Consider the following 18,052-nt stretch of genomic DNA (forward strand, 5'->3'; position numbering starts at 1 on the left):
CAATTTGGAGCAATCTATTGCAAATTTGGAGCAATCTATTGCAAATTTGAAATTTGGAGCAATCTATTGCCAATTTGAAACTTGGAGCAATCTATTGCCAATTTTGAGCAATCTATTGCCAATTTGGAGCAATCTATTGCCAATTTGGAGCAATCTATTGCCAATTTGAGCAATCTATTGAAAATTTGATATTTGGAGCAATCTATTGCCAATTTGATATTTGAGCAATCTATTGCAAATTTGGAGCAATCTATTGCAAATTTGATAGTTGGAGCAATCTATTGCCAATTTGATATTTGGAGCAATCTATTGCAAATTTGAAATTTGGAGCAATCTATTGCCAATTTGATATTTGAGCAATCTATTGAAAATTTGATATTTGGAGCAATCTATTGCAAATTTGGAGCAATCTATTGCAAATTTGGAGCAATCTATTGCAAATTTGAAATTTGGAGCAATCTATTGCCAATTTGATATTTGAGCATTCTATTGAAAATTTGATATTTGGAGCAATCTATTGCAAATTTGGAGCAATCTATTGCAAATTCGGGGCAATCTATTGCAAATTTGAAATTTGGAGCAATCTATTGCCAATTTGAAACTTGGAGCAATCTATTGCCAATTTTGAGCAATCTATTGCCAATTTGATACTTGAGCAATCTATTGAAAATTTGATATTTGGAGCAATCTATTGCAAATTTGGAGCAATCTATTGCAAATTTGGAGCAATCTATTTCAAATTTGAAATTTGGAGCAATCTATTGCAAATTTGAAATTTGGAGCAATCTTTTGCCAATTTGAAATTTGGAGCAATCTATTGCCAATTTGGAGCAATCTATTGCCAATTTGAAATTTGGAGCAATCTATTGCCAATTTGGAGCAATATATTGCAAATTTGGAGCAATGTATTGCATATTTGGAGCAATCTATTGCCAATTTGAAATTTGGAGCAATTTATTGCCAATTTGTAATTTGAGGAATCTATTGCCAATTTGGAGCAATCTATTGCAAATTTGGAGCAATCTATTGCAAATTTGGAGCAATCTATTGCCAATTTGAAATTTGGAGCAATCTATTGCCAATTTGGAGCAATCTATTGCCAATTTGGAGCAATCTATTGCCAATTTGAAATTTGGAGCAATCTATTGCCAATTTGGAGCAATCTATTGCCAATTTGGAGCAATTTATTGCCAATTTGAAATTTGGAGCAATCTATTGCCAATTTGGAGCAATCTATTGCCAATTTGAAATTTGGAGCAATCTATTGCAAATTTGAAATTTGGAGCAATCTATAGCCAATTTGGAGCAATCTATTGCAAATTTGGAGCAATCTATTGCCAATTTGAAATTTGGAGCAATCTATTGCCAATTTGAAATTTGGAGCAATCTATTGCCAATTTGGAGCAATCTATTGCCAATTTGGAGCAATCTATTGCCAATTTGGAGCAATCTATTGCCAATTTGAGCAATCTATTGAAAATTTGATATTTGGAGCAATCTATTGCCAATTTGATATTTGAGCAATCTATTGCAAATTTGGAGCAATCTATTGCAAATTTGATAGTTGGAGCAATCTATTGCCAATTTGATATTTGGAGCAATCTATTTCAAATTTGAAAATTGGAGCAATCTATTGCAAATTTGAAATTTGGAGCAATCTTTTGCCAATTTGAAATTTGGAGCAATCTATTGCCAATTTGGAGCAATCTATTGCCAATTTGAAATTTGGAGCAATCTATTGCCAATTTGAAATTTGGAGCAATCTATTGCCAATTTGGAGCAATCTATTGCCAATTTGGAGCAATCTATTGCCAATTTGAAATTTGGAGCAATCTATTGCCAATTTGTAATTTGAGCAATCTATTGAAAATTTGATATTTGGAGCAATCTATTGCTAATTTGGAGCAATCTATTGCCAATTTGATATTTGGAGCAATCTATTGTCAATTTGGAGCAATCTATTGCCAATTTGCCAATTTGAAATTTGGAGCATCTATTGTCAATTTTAAGAAAAGCATTTGCAATACTGTTAAAATTGATAAACAAACAAAAGGTAGTTTATTTACACTACACAAATGCATGCTGGCCTGGCTCTATATTGATGGCATAAGAGAATTAAACATAAAATTATTATGGGAGTCTTACTCTTATGCTTTCACGCCAAAAAATTTCTAACATTGGACAATATTTTAATTAATTGGTCATTTCAGGAATATTATTTTTCACAATCTTTGGTACTCAATAATTTTTAATCGTTTATAACCAGAATTTACTACATAGAGTGATTGTAAATAATCTAATGCCAAAGATTTTGAAAAAAATAATCTTCCGGACATAACCAATTTGCTACAATATTGCCCAATGTTTTAAATTTTTTGGCGGGAAAGCATTACAGTAAGACTACCTTAATCATTGCCCTGCTGGAACCAGATGTAATTAACCTTTTCCACTACAGTATAGAGCCAGGCCAGCCTGCTCTTCCATACAGTCTAACCAGGCTCTATACTACTGGCTTTTCATCTTCATATCCCTAACATTGATAATGGACAGTTCCAAAAAAAATGGAAGCTGGGCAAGTCCATTTTTAGAAATTCAGCAGGTTAAAGGTTAAAAGTGGAAGTTATTATACTGACAATGTAATCATTTTTTTCATATCAAGACACCTTATTATGGTAAATATTACAAAGGATAAAGGGGAAAAACTCTTTCCAGCTTTGTTTATAGGGAAAAGTTACACAAACTAATATTGTTTGACAATCTCCTATGCAGTGATCTCCCTTTATCAGTGCAGAGATCACTACCACCACAAATTTTTTAGTAATATTTTGTTAAAAATATGTTTTACCTTTTTAAATTCATTTTTCATTATTTTGTATACTTTTGAATTTTTTTTGATAAACTATAACAAATGTAGGTACGAAAAGTTAAAAATAAAACAGTAGGAGAAAAATGATGTTAGCTTTTCTATGTACATTATGTAACTGTCGATATTTACATTTGAATTTCGACGTTACGTCATGTGACTTTCATCATCATGTGACGTCTGTGGAGGCAGTGATTACAATCTGCCAAGGGAGGTAATCACTGTGAGGAGTTTGATTGTTTGATAAGTTGTTTGATGAATACATATTCTATTTAAATATTATTGAGCTGCGTCATGACAAAACCAATGTAATGCATTTGCGACCAGCGTGGATCCAGACCAGCTTGCGCATCCGCCCAGTCTGATCAGGATCCATGCTGTTCGCTTACAAACCCTATTACAAGTAGAGAAACTGATAGCGAACAGCATGGATCCTGACCAGACTGTGCGGAGGCGCAGGCTGGTCTGGATCCATGCTGGTCGCAAACCCACTATGTTGGTTTTGTCGTGACGCGGCTCAATTTATGTCATAGCACTACCAGTGATATAACTAAGGACAATATCTTGATTATTATCATCAACTTACCGTTCATACTCCAACCTTTCACTGAGGAAACAGTTTATTGTTTTCTTTTTAAAACTTATATGCATTGTAAATATTTCAAATAATTCTTGTTTTCAAAATTGATTGATCAGAACTTTATAATGTCAAAATTAAGAAAGTAATATAATTAAACTGATTTATAACTAAACTCAGTGATTTTACTTGAAATAAAAAAAAATCAATCTGTTTTATCTAATTTTTATTTACTTTGAGTACCATAAGTTCAAAGGTAACATACTAATACATGGTTTCTATGTAATGTATTGCGCAATTTCTATGTATGAAGTTTTAATGAAAATTTATAGTCAATTGTTAATATTATCAAATTTATAATTTAACAACTATTGCATCTCTAGATTGATTCTTTGTATAATTGGGACATAACTTATTGATTTTTACTATCAACTTGGACAAATCTAATTAAGATTTTATAAAAGTGGGTTTTACTTTTATTGAAGCTTGCTTTAACCTTTTTCTTTTAAATACTTTTGAATTTTTATCAAAAAGTATTTTTATAATTCTTTGCACAGTCATATTGCATTTCTCCTACGGTTATAAAATATGCTACTTGAGCATATTAGTAAATAAGAAATATGTGTTTACCTTAATACTCAATAAAAGTATCCTAAAAATGATATTTTCATATGTTAAGATCTATGTCATAATATTATGTTGTTGCCATAACTTACAGGTTTGAGACCTGGCCTTTACGTAGCCTGACAAATATTTTCTCTGTTTCTACATCCCACACTATGATTTCACCATCAAAACTTGCTGTACATAGGAGGTTAGGTGGACAAAAGTCAATGGTCAAGATATCATCTTTGTGAAGTTGACCACCTTTCCAGTTCTTCTGAGCTTGTAAATACATACTCTGTAAGTGAGGAAAATAAGTTTAATAAGGGGCATAACTTTGCAAATAATAATTTAAGGATTATCTCCCCTTTTGAAATGATGTCACATTTTGATAATGAACATTGCATTACTGTTTACTGAGTTTGAAATGAATGGCTTTGATAGATTCTGAGAAAGTTGACCTTAACAAAACTGTAAACCAACTAAACACGTCAATTTCAATAAGAGGGTCATCCAAATAGCTCCATGTTTTTCTAAACCTTCCATCAGTGAAGCTAAAAAGCAGAATTTTATTTAAGAGGCCATATATTTGTGACATTCCCTTATTGCTTTTAGATATGTCTGTCAATGTTCATTCAAATTCAGGAAAAAACAGAAACCCTTTTAAAGGATTGAAACTTACATCAGGATCGGAGTCGTCATAGATTGTGATCTGCCGGCTCCAGCCAACAGACAGTATGACTTTCTTGTCAACAAGGGGCATAATTCCTGTAACCTCTGCCTCCGCTACAGCCTCTAGTTTATGTAGATTGTGACCATTTTGGAAGTTCCAAACCTGAAATATGAAAAAAAACCAACATCATTTTTATAATTATTACTAAAATTGTGAACATATGAACAAATAGAATATTACACTGTTCTATGAAAAAAATGTAAGCTACTAACTAACTTATACTATTCTTAATCAATTTAACAGTCCTGCTTTTCATTTGAAACAGTCCATTTTGAATGAGAGGTGTTTTTATGTTAAAATGCTAAAATGAAGCAATCCTTTGAGAATCTGGAAGTGCAGACTCAGGTGACACAGGCAAGTCAGTATTCCAGCAAGCAATCATAGGCAAGGTATTTAATTTCTAGTTTAACTGACAATTCATGAATGCATTAGTACAGTCATAGACCTCATTTACTTTACAAATAAATTCATGAACACCAAGTTATATTTTCTCTTTCGATGCTACCATTTAATTCCAAAACTGAAATTTTATTTAATAACTTGCATGTATGTTAAAAAAGATTACAAAACTCTTCAAAGCAGCTTCTCCTAATTCTTTCTCCCTAATTCTATGCCACAAGTATTGTATTGCCAGTGAGAACATCATTTTCCTATGCCATATATAATATCAACAACTTTAGGGCAAAATTTCTTACAAACAGTATATAAATTTCTATAATTTAGATAAACTAGTATTTAAACTGAGGATAGTAACCTTGATTGTCCCATTTCTGGCCCCTGAGAAAAGCCTCCTATATGTTGTGTCAAAGGTCATACATGTGATTTCCTCCTCCCCATGAGCATTGGAGAATACCACAGACTTATTTCCTGTTTCAATATCCCACAATGCAATTACTGAAGAGTCACATCCTGTTGCTACCTGTAATAAAAGACAAATACGTAAATCATAATTGAATCACTCTATTGACACAATACAAACATAGAGGTAAAGTTAACATTGACCAGTGTGGCATCTCAAACTTTATTCACTGCTAAGCTGAAAAAAATTATATGAAAGAAAATATATGACCTTAATGCTAATGATTGTAAAAGTAAATTTAGATCTCTATATTAATAATTTAAATGATTTCAGTATCAAAATTGTAAAACTGAAAAGCTGGTGGATAGATTTGGACCCTTGCAGTGAGCTGTTGCCTGACTCATATAGCGGATAGGTAAGGCCCCTCATTTTGGATAAAAAATTTGTAGCTATTAAATTCATGTGAATATCAAAAAAAATCCTTAACTATTACAAAAGAAAAATTTTGTCAACTTATTAATGTTGATAAATCCAGAACTATTAAAACAAAACAAAGATGTTTACTTGTTTAAACACAGGGTTATATATGGCACAACATAGCTGTGTATCATGAGTATTCACTGTCTCACTTCTTGGTATACTCGTGCGACCTAGTTTCAACAGTCCTATATAATCATTGCACGTGACAAGGAGAGAACTCTGAGGTGAGGGCTGTAGATGGATGGGAAACTGTCCGTGTTCCGGCATACGTCCATGTATACTGCTTGGAAACTTTAACACTACTGTTTGTAATATGGCATGTTCTTTTATATCCCAGACTTTTACAACCTGTCATATATATAAGTTAAGCATATCACATCAATATTAAAGATGGGTGGTAATGTGTTTTTCACTACATTTATTTTCTCAAAGCATAATGGTTCTCAAATGTAACCTGCTTCAATACATCGTTTCACTTTATTTAGGTAATAATGTTAACACTTTTAGGAAAGATAATAAATAAAATGAACAATCTTATCAAAACTTGTATCCAGTGATCAACTGGTGACTATGATCATAATGCAATAAAAAGTACAGTGTATACAACATATATGGTAAACAATAAGACCATTATAAGTTACTGAACACAATCACACATAAATCCTACATATTTAGTTTAATTCATATGCAAAAGTAAAATGATTTTCTTATATTTCTGTAGGTAAAGCAAGAAGCATATCACAAACTAATGACACCATACGAATATGACCAATTCATAGTAAATCTATTAAGAAAAATAGTGCCATACAAAAGGTTTAAGTTTTTTGTGGATTTCAAAGGATATTTTCTGAAATTGTTTTTTTCAAGGTTTCAAACATAACTAACGTAAGTTTTAATTTATCTTGGGTATAAACTACCTCAACAATATAATACATTTAAATTACATGTAGAAAAAAAAGGTCACTTAACAAAAAACAATATGACAGACCTTTAAAATTTACTTCTAAAAATAGACTTACAGCATCTTTTGAATAACTAAACACTTGTAAAAGCCCTTCATGTATTTTGACACCAATTACACCTGTGCCGTGACCTTCAAGTACAGCCATTGGTTTAGATGTAACATACGGGTTCCAAAGCCGTATACAGTGGTCCAGACTTCCAGTGACAAGAATATTTAACTTCTTACTAAAGTCAAAACATTCTACACCCTGGAAAATAACAAATCTAAATGTTATAATTTGTATAATCCTGCTTTGTACATTGGAGCAAATAAAAAAAAGAGTAATTTCAAAGTAACTAAATGGGTCTCTGACTAGTAAAGGTTGCTGACTTCAAGTCACTTGTCTTATACTGCTGTAGGTTCGAAAAATGCAAGGGACTCTGTTTTCTTTCATGAGTGCAAGCTAGCATATTGGAGGTTGATAGTTCTATTCAGGTGCCCGCTTGTGCCTAAGATATTGCATAGAGGGGCATCTGAGAGGCCTTCCTCAACCAATGGAAAATTGTCATCTTTAAACTTAACAGTGTCAGTTTTACTTAAAATCAAACTATAATTACCAAAACTCAATATTTCTTTACAAACTTCAATGCTTTAAGTTTAGAACTGTGCATCATTAGTTCAAGGAATTACAAACTTTATAAATTAACTGGATCTTAGGTAAGAGTCCGGCCAGATTGGACAAAATGTTTTGGCTGGTCCAGCTGCCTCTGTACTGCATAAAGACAGGTATTAGAGTGGTCAAGATAATCTTCAAGCTATTGTCATAGTATAAATTCTAACATCGGCTAATATCGTAGCAAATCAGTTATTTTCTGAACATTATTTTTTTCAAAATCTTGGGCATTATATTATTTACAATCACTCATCGCTATGTATTATGGCTATAAACAGTTAAAAATTATTAAATACTGATCGTGAAAATTGTCAAAAATAACATTCCAGAAATGACCAATTTATTATGATAATGGCCGTTGTTAGAAATTTTTTGGCAGGAAAGCATTACATTAAAAAAACTACATTAATTTTGTACCTTAAAATGTAGAAATTTATGGTAAAAATTCTAGCAATATTACGACTGCAAAGTATAAAAGCAAATTGCATTGTTTACCTTATCAATTTTGAACACATAGCTTTTCTTAAGACACTTTATATCAGATATGATCATAGATTTACTCGGGTTGGCACATGATGATATAATCATGTTATTGTCCGGTAGATATTGCACCTGACGTATAAGTTCCGGATGAACATCCGGTATCACTGTATGGCGTATATACCTCGAATGTTGATCTAAATTCTGCAAAGTCAAAATACACTATGAATATACATGTATATACAGTATAATTCATGAAACACTAAATGAAATCTTGAGTAAAACAAACAAGACCTTACGACATCCTCAAAGTTTTGATAAGTCTAAATAGTCAATGATAGTCTGTCCAAATATTTGAACATTTTTATTCATGAAGAAGAAATTTGAGCAAAACAAACATAGCTTTTAAACAAGTTTATAAATACTTTTTCTTCCAACAATTCTAAATTCCTACAAACAATTGATTTGAAATTAAAAGCTGTGGATTGCACATAGTTACATTTGACAAAATAAATATTGTCTGCAAAATATCTACACAGACAAACTTGTGACCCACCCATGGATCAAAGACTAAATTAGACTAAGTCTTGCAGACTTAGCAATTTTGCTGCTATACCAATTTTTATTACACTCTTATACATGTCTACTTTAAGTTATACTATTTTTCTTAAGATCAAATAAATTTCCAATGCTTCTACACAAACTGTTAACTCATGCATCAAACTCTTAGCATAATCATATGCTAATTTTCAAAACAAAAAAGAGGTTTGAATACATTTTATTGGCAATTGATACTATGATTATTAAAACTAAAATACAAAACAAACAAAAATATAAAATCATCACCTGCATAAATATCTTATGTGCACCACCATCACTTTTGAATGGAATATCAAAGAGTTGTGTGACTGGTTTACTAAAGTACATAAGATTTATAGCCCCTGTATCGTTGCCAAAGATGAGCAGAGATTCCGAGTTAGGATTCCTCTTGTCATACCAGTAGTCAAAACAATACGGTACATCTGGTAATGCTGGAAACAAAATAATTCAAATGTTACATAATTAAAGTCATCCAAGATGGAGACACAAGCATAGATATAGAGAAGATGCAATAAACTGCTGTTGGAGTGGATGACAAGTTTTTTCCGCAAGAATAAGGACAAGCAAACCAGAATCCAAACAAACTGGTTAGACTTTATAACGTTGGCTTTTCAATTTAAGTATTTTTGATTTATAGTATACCTTTCCACTGACAATTGACAGTTCAAAGGTCACAGCAGGTTGAGTATATTACATAAATTCAGCAATGTAAAAGTTAAAATCGGCAGATTTACAAAATTACATGTCACATTGTTGTGTTAGTTCTGAAAACTTAAAGTGCCCTGTGTTTCATTAAGCAGAAAGATCTATTAGGACCTTAGATTTGTGTTTAAATCCCAGACACTGCAAAGGTTTCTATGATAAAATATTAGTTGACAACTTTACATAATTTTACAATATAATTTGTGGGAAAAAAAAAAAAAGAATCAAGAAATCTAGGTAAGTAAACATCATTCAGCATGTGACTAAATTTCTATTCTGAATTACTGAAAGGCAAATGAAATCTGGATAAATTGAAGAGCTGATGCACTGGAATATTCACTTGTGAGATATTTTTGCAGCTTGCCCATACACAACATTCCATGATGCACAGTAAACTGTATTTGTTAGTCAATGTTATACATGTGTATGTGTATGATTATTCTGTGAAAGAAAAGTTTGCAATTACAATATTCAATTGATTTCAAATGCTATTTCATATGCTATTTCAATGTTAAAACATTTGCAAAAAGTTCAATAAAACTAATTTGTTTTACAGTGTAATCAGAAGTGAATGATGCGAGTTTGTTATCTTTCAGGTGAACGATTTCAGTGTTTTGGTACAATTGAATTTTAGAATATTTGAATACTCTGTGAATACAAATAAATAATTAACTTACCAAATAAATGATATTCTTCAAAATATTGAGCTGTTGAAGTATCAAAGAACCTTATATCCCTGCTAGTGGAAGCTATGGCTATTTTATGGCAGTTTGGCATAAAGATGGCATCTGTGACCCACATTTTGAATCTTCTTTTCTGACTGGTGTCCTCCTCGTTGTCACTGATTACGTAATATTTGTCATACTGCATGCTGGGATACCATACACTTATTGCACCTTCCTGAAATGAAGAGCATAACTTTGAGATTTACTAAAATATAATGTACTTAAACCATTTACTGGAAATATCTATAATTATCCCTTAAATCAACAAGAGCTGTCCGTAAGACAGCGCGCTCGACTTTTTTATTGCTTGCCAATAAAAAAAGTTTTTGCAGTAAAAGGCAATACAAGAATCTCTGTATTTTTAAAGTGAACTAGTTGTTTGATACCCTTGAATATTACAGCAATGTTTATATGACATAATTTATGGTAAAGTGAACAAGTGGATAGGAATGAATTTTTTTAGATTTTTTAAGTTTTTTAGTGCTTGCCTATAATACAAAACATTGACAGTTAAGGGCCATAATTCAAATAAAATCTTTGACAGAATGACCTTCTCCTGGACATGTTTGGGAATCATGATTGTAAACAAGTATTCCAACTTTCAAATTAATATCTCAAACAGTTCAGTCAAAAAGTGGACTGGTACTAAAAACTTAACCAAGATTCTAAGTCGATAAAAGGCCTTAATTTTTAAAACAAATCCTTGACAGAGTTACCTTCTCTTGCGTACAGATGGGGGTAATGATGTGAAATAGCATTAAAAAGTTTCAAAGCAATATCTCAAAGGGTTAAGGCAATAAGTGGATTTTACCCATATTCAATGTATTTTCTAAGTCAAAAAGGGCATAATTCTGTCAAAAACCTTGACAGAGTTATGTCCTCTTGTCTGTTGATGAAGGTCGTGATGGTAAACAAGTATGGACAGTTTCAAAGCAATACCTCCAATGGTTTTGAAATAAAGTGAGGTGGTACAAAAAACTTAACCAAGCTCAATACACTTTCTAAGTCAAAAAAGGGCCATAATTCTGTCAAAAACCTTGACAGAGTTATGTACTCTTGTCTGTAGATGGAGGTTATGATGGTGAACAAGTATGGTAAGTTTCAAAGCCATACTTGTAATACTTCTGAAATAAAGTGGGGTGGTACGAAAAACTTAACCAAGGTGTGACGCCAACGCCGACGCCGACGCCGGGGCGAGTAGGATAGCTCCCCTTTTCATAGAAAAGTCGAGCTAAAAATAATTCATGAAGAATATCATGTAACTTACCAAAGATCTAATTCTAAGCAACAGTCTTTGAGAGGTCAGAGTAGCAAATTTTAATGTTGTTGTCATAATTTAGTCTAAATCAGCATTCTTGAAATCTACATCTCTCATGAATATCCACTCAGAAATTTGGCTGTTATATTCAAAATATTCAAAAGGTAGCAGCAGTTTAATGGTTTAGGTGTCTGCCTCTCAACCCAGCGGGATTATGGGTTTGAACCATTTTTCTATAAATATGACATTAAATGGTTAGTACAGACTTGTTCCTGAAAGTCTACTGGGGCATGAAAAAGTTGCAAGAACTTACAACATAATAAAGCATAAATAAATATGTTTAAATCTTAAAAATAATACAAAATTTAGGAGAAGAGAAATTCTTTTTTTACCCTGCTAACTGTTACATATCTTGTAGGGCCATCTACTGCAACTATTTTTGTTGTTTGTTCTTGCTGAAAATAGAAGAAAACTAAACATTACAGCTGAACTGGTATCAACTTTATCATAAATTTTATTATTTGTTTGATCATTTGTTCATTCATTTGTTTGTTTGTTCGTTCATTAATTCATTCACATTTCATTTATTAATTCATTCACATTTCATTAATAAATAAATAAATAAATAAATAAATAAATAAATAAATAAATAAATAAATAAATAAATAAATAAATTAATTAATTAATCAATAAATTAATTAATTAATAAATTAATTAATTAAAAATTAATTAATAAATTAATTAATCAATCAATTTATTCATTCATTCATTCAATCATTCACTTTCATTCATTCATTCATTCATCCATTCACCTGAAACAAATTACTGGTATAATGAATGATGGCTTATTCATGGACACACAGATTTAATACCTCTTGATCATTTATCCCAATCATGAATGGTCCAAAATATTGCTTTAAGTTAGCAATTATCATTTATATAAGTATGTTTTAAGAAATAGTCAGTCCATGCTAACCTAGTATGACTTGGTTATATATAGAAATCTTTGTATATGGCTAGATATGCTACTGATGTATCATTATAAAGTTGCTCTATGGGTTTTTTACTGAGTCTTCAGCTTATGATAGAAGATTATCCAAGGCTTGTCAAAGATGATAGTAATCATGGTCTCTTTACTATTTACATTTTCGATCATAATACAAACTAATATTTTCGTTTATGGAAAATTCACTTTTTTTTATATCATTTCACAGATAAAATAGCCCTCCCACATTATCAATATGTTATAAAGTGACACAGTTATAGATTCTAGTCTAAGACTACATAAGTAAAAAGAAAACAAAGTTTAAATTTGGGGCAAGGAAGTCAAATTATCTAAGTGTTATCTAAAGTTATCTAAATTTGACATAATATCTGAGAGTATTTTTGTCAATAGACTAAATCCTCAAACTTGATACTAGAAATTACCCAACCGAATTTGCTGTGATGGACTTTGTTGTATGACAATGTGCTAAAACTGAGCTAGTATTACATGTATATACAGTAATGGTCACTTGTTGGCCTGGTGATAAATAAAGTCACTGTACCATGTCTTGCCCAATATGTCCATGTCTTGCTTAATAAGTATCATGTCTGGCTCATATTTATTTTGCCTTGTTCAATATGTACCATGTCTTGCTCATACTTTACCATGTCTTGCTCATTATGTACCATATCTTGCACAAAATGTACCATGTCTTGTTTGAATGTACCATGTCTTGCTCAAAATGTACCATGTCTTGCTCGAATGTACCATGTCTTGCTCAATATAGACAATGTTTTGCACAAAATGTACCATGTCTTGCTCAATATGTACCATGTCTTGCTCAAATTCTACCATGTCTTGATCAATTTGTTCCATGTCTTGCTCAAAATCTACCAAGTCTTGCTCAAAACCTACCAAGTCTTGCTTAATATGTACCATGTTTTGATCAAAATGTTCCATATCTTGCTCAATATGTTTCATGTTTTGCTCAATATGTACTATGTCTTGCTCAATATGTACAATGTCTTGATCAATACGTTCCATGTTTTGCTCAATATGTTCCATGTCTTGCTCAATATATTCCATGTTTTGATCAATATGTACCATGTCTTGATCAATATGTTCCATGTTTTTCTCAATATGTTCCATGTCTTGCACAATATTTACCATGTTTTGCTCAATAAGTACCATGTCTTGCTCAATATGTTCCATGTCTTGCTCAATATTTACCATGTCTTGATCAATTTGTTCCATGTCTTGCTCAAAATCTACCAAGTCTTGCTCAAAACCTACCAAGTCTTGCTTAATATGTACCATGTTTTGATCAAAATGTTCCATATCTTGCTCAATATGTTTCATGTTTTGCTCAATATGTACTATGTCTTGCTCAATATGTACAATGTCTTGATCAATATGTTCCGTGTTTTGCTCAATATGTTCTATGTCTTGCTCAATATATTCCATGTTTTGATCAATATGTACCATGTCTTGATCAATATGTTCCATGTTTTTCTCAATATGTTCCATGTCTTGCTCAATATTTACCATGTTTTGCTCAATAAGTACCATGTCTTGCTCAATATGTTCCATGTCTTGCTCAATATTTACCATGTTTTGCTCAATATATACCATGTCTCGCTCAATATGTACAATGTCTTGTTCAAAATCTACCAAGTCTTGCTCAAAAGCTACCAAGTCTTGCTCAATATGTACCATGTTTTGATCAATATGTTCCATGTCTTGATCAATATGTACTGTCTTGATCAATTTGTATCATGTTTTGCTCAATATGTACTATGTCTTGATGTCTTCATCAATATGTACCATGTCTTGATTAATATCTACCATGTCTTGATCAATATGTACCCTGTCTTGCTCATTATGTACCCTGTCTTAATCAATATGTTCCATGTCTTGATCAATATCTACTGTGTTTTGATCAATATCTACCGTGTTTTGATCAATATCTACCATGTTTTGATCAATAAGTAACATGTTTTGATCAATATGTACCACCTTTTGATCAATATGTACTTTGTCTTCCTTAATATCTACCATGTCTTACTAAATATGTACCATGTCTTGCTCAAGATGTTACTACTGTACTGCTTTAATAATGAGGAAATAGGCTTAAACAGAGCCTGCAATATTAGAGACAACATAAACCACAGTCTTGGCAGCAGAATTTTCTAAGTATTTTTTTCCAGTAATTAATCATCCTAAAACAGTGCATATAGTACATATAATTACTATTTTTCCCCAGTTTTTAATATACTGTTTTACAATATTGTTTCATTTAGCTATAATTATTGTTTAAAAAAAAACACCACAAGATTTAAAATAGAAGACTTCACTTAAACAATGATATCAAAAGAAATCTTATATAGGTGTAAATTTCTAACAGAAAAATCAATCGCTCAAAGCTTTCAAGTATGAAAGGTAATTGTGCCACGGTTAAATTGCCACAAGAAATTGTTATTTCAAACCCTACTATCTTAAACAAAGATCAGTATTTATGATAATTGGATAATTGACCCAGTGACGTAAAACACATTTCCTTTTACGTTTTTTTTTTATTCTACGATGTGACCAACACCTGCAAAAATTATGGAAATGATGTAAAATTACATGTTTTTTTCCTTTTTTTCACAGACTTAAATAGTTTTTTTTATCAACATGTCAAATAAACAATGGTAGATTAAAGTGAATGAAATTAGACACACACTTTGAACTAATAAGTAGGCCTATTTAAATTGTACAGACATTTATGTGCTGTTTTCTTATTTCCTGTGCATATATAAAAAATTCAAAAGCAAAGGAATAAAATCTTGATGAAATAACTTGTTGATGGAATAAAATCTAACATAATATTAATCTTCTAAAGATTTATAAACAAACCAATTTAACCCTTAAAGTGCTTGAACCGAAAGCGTTAAGCCTTTGCCACCAGTATAGAGCCAGGCCAGCCTGCACTTCCGTGCAGTCTGACCAGGCTCTATACTGTTGGCTGACAAACTTTAAATATTCAAATTGACATCCCTAAAATTGATAATGGAGAGTTCCAAAATGGAAGTCGGCCATGTCCATTTAAAATATTCAGCATGTTAAGGGTTAACTCTGTGCCTGCTTGAAGCATCTAAATTAAGGTGCATAGCAAGATAAACCGGCATAACCATGATCTGTACTGTTCCCTTTTCAGACAATACATACATATCTGGAAATTTTCTCCTAAAATGATGAATGACTTTGTAGTCCAGATTGAAAAGTTGCCATGATATTTCAGATATTTGGAGTGGTGAGGGCTAATTCAATTTAAAGATTCAAGGGATGATTATGATATCATAATGTTCGTATTTCTTTTATTACATCAGATTCTGTTAAACTGTGCAAGAAGAACAGCTGGTTGTGAAGTATTTTTGACATTCATTTTTGAATCAGAATGCTTCAAAATATATCATGGAATAGAAGTTTTCTACAATATATCTTGCAGCAAACTATTGCTAAAATTTAAAAAGAAAATTATCAAAATGAAAATTCTGTCAAAAAAATCACACAGCTGTTATCTATTCTTGCAACGGGTTAATGAATGTGATACTGTACTTTCATTTTATTTGTCATGCACTGTGTACATCTACATGGCACAAGTGAGTTTAGAACTTTGTATGTGGCTTGGAATCATTCTTACCATATTTGCCAGTAGGTAGTACTGCAACATTACAGCAATTGACTTTTTCTGATCTGCATACAACAGACTGTCCAGGTGGTATTTTTCTTCATAACTTTTGTAAGTTTAACGCCCTCTTTTTATAGTGAGTATAACTCATACATATCTAAATCACTAACATGGTTACCAGTATATGTATGGTAGCATTTCTTTCATATCTACACCAGAAGTGATGTTTAAGTGTCAAAATGATTTTTAAAAAAATGCATTAAGCAGATCATTTGAATTTCCCAATGTTTCACATTATGAACAAAAAAACAACAACATTATATGTACAAGGTTCTCACTAGAATGAGTGGGCTTTTCACTTTATCAAATAAAAAATAATGAAAAAATTAAGAAAGTGATAAAAGAAAATACTACCTGGGCCGGTCTCTTGCAGATCAGATACATAAAGGCACTGTGTTTGTATATGATAAAAGCTTTGATGTTATTGTAGTCATACTGGCAAAGATTAAAGGTTGGCCAATTCATTTAAATTGGATCATTTAAACACCTGTTTGAAATGCGACAAACCAATTCCTTTAATCCCTTTGTTTTTAAAGCAAGTCTGTACTTTTTACAGTTTTGATCTTTTAAAACAAATTTTTGTAATAATACAATTCTATTTTTTTTTAAGTCAATGGTAAATATCTTGCACTTGTTTGAATAAATAAAGTTCAGGTAGTGGGATTTTTGTTGATAGGTTAAGCTTCAATTTTTAAACTTCTGATAATGTGAGCTGGCCTTTATGGTATTATTTACTATTATAGTTGCTATTATGACATTAAATAGTCAGAGGTTTTTTTATGCCCATTTAGAACGGATATTTGGTCAGTATACAAAGCCATATAGTATTTTTGAGGAAATTCACAACTGTCTGTTACTAAAATAACTGACATTTCTTTGATTTGAACTGCATTAAGATGTGTGCTTTTGTAACTGGGAGCAATGGAGTTTGGTTAAACAAAAAAAACTTTTATCCTTTAAGTGATATCTGAGATTTTATATTAAAATGAAATTCAAATGTAAGGAAGAAAAAGTCCTAATATGCAAATTAAATAATATTCCTATAAACTGAATATGTAAAATCATTTTATGATATGAGCATTAGTCATATAAGGTTGATCAAGTTATCTTACCCTATTCTGAACAATATGTCTGATTTTCGGTTCCACAAGAAAGGGGATTTCCCGCTTTGTTCGCATGTAATCATTCTCTCTGTACAGTAGCAGAAGATATGTACAAAACTCATTCCAGTCAACATAACCACTTACTGAAGAGTCAAGCTGAAACATAAACAAAATATATGAGCCGCATCATGACAAAACCAACATAATGGGTTTGTGACCAGCATGGATCCAGACCAGTCTGCGCATCCGCGCAGTCTGATCAGGATCTATGCTGTTCACTATCAGTTTCTCTACTTGAAATATGGTTGGTAAGCGAACAGCATGGATCCTGATCAGACTGTGCGGATGCCTGTTTAGACTGTACATTTGTATTTAGCCAATTAAACAGACAATTTACTCTAACAATAATAACATTGTTAGTTTATAAGACAAACTGACATCTACGGTTGACATGTTTTAAGTGTAATAAAATATATCTATGACAAAACCATATTAATCATTGTTTCATACAAAATAGCCCTCTCCAATTTCAGTCATTCATTCAATACACTTCTAAACTTTATCAAATTACTATTTGTTTTATAACAAAGGCATTAAAGTAATACAATTTGAAAGTTAAATAGTACCTATTTTAAACAAAATGAATAGTCAATGAAATGTCATATTTTCTATCTAAAAATAGTTGTTTTTTTACCATTTCTACTCTAAATAAAAGTGTTTACTAACTACAGTTAGACCTGTATTCATTATACTGTCATTTTCCCTGTAGTGATGCCATGATATTTAGTTGTTTTT

At 31.5% G+C, this 18,052-nt stretch overlaps 1 protein-coding gene across 11 annotated transcripts in view; it reads right to left on the reverse strand.

Annotated features, from left to right (window-relative positions):
- The window catches only part of LOC132731177 (WD repeat-containing protein 49-like), a 74,213-nt gene that overhangs the window by 18,472 nt on the left and 37,689 nt on the right, over nt 1–18,052 (reverse strand). For 9 of the 11 annotated variants that reach the window (XM_060717306.1, XM_060717312.1, XM_060717308.1 and 6 more), the window contains 11 exons: nt 17,267–17,413; nt 11,829–11,891; nt 10,131–10,353; nt 8,998–9,182; nt 8,167–8,355; nt 7,075–7,266; nt 6,140–6,403; nt 5,531–5,695; nt 4,726–4,878; nt 4,157–4,341; nt 3,450–3,470 (listed from right to left, as the gene is read on the reverse strand). In XM_060717306.1, coding sequence (XP_060573289.1) covers nt 3,450–3,470; nt 4,157–4,341; nt 4,726–4,878; nt 5,531–5,695; nt 6,140–6,403; nt 7,075–7,266; nt 8,167–8,355; nt 8,998–9,182; nt 10,131–10,353; nt 11,829–11,891; nt 17,267–17,413 — 1,787 coding nt within the window. The remainder of the gene's footprint in view (nt 1–3,449; nt 3,471–4,156; nt 4,342–4,725; nt 4,879–5,530; nt 5,696–6,139; nt 6,404–7,074; nt 7,267–8,166; nt 8,356–8,997; nt 9,183–10,130; nt 10,354–11,828; nt 11,892–17,266; nt 17,414–18,052) is intronic. The other 2 variants (XM_060717305.1, XM_060717310.1) reach the window with 1 other exon arrangement.

Source organism: Ruditapes philippinarum, unplaced genomic scaffold (genome assembly GCF_026571515.1).
Source record: "Ruditapes philippinarum isolate M1 unplaced genomic scaffold, ASM2657151v2 ctg1864_1_1_1_1, whole genome shotgun sequence".
In the NCBI taxonomy this organism is placed as follows: domain Eukaryota; kingdom Metazoa; phylum Mollusca; class Bivalvia; order Venerida; family Veneridae; genus Ruditapes; species Ruditapes philippinarum.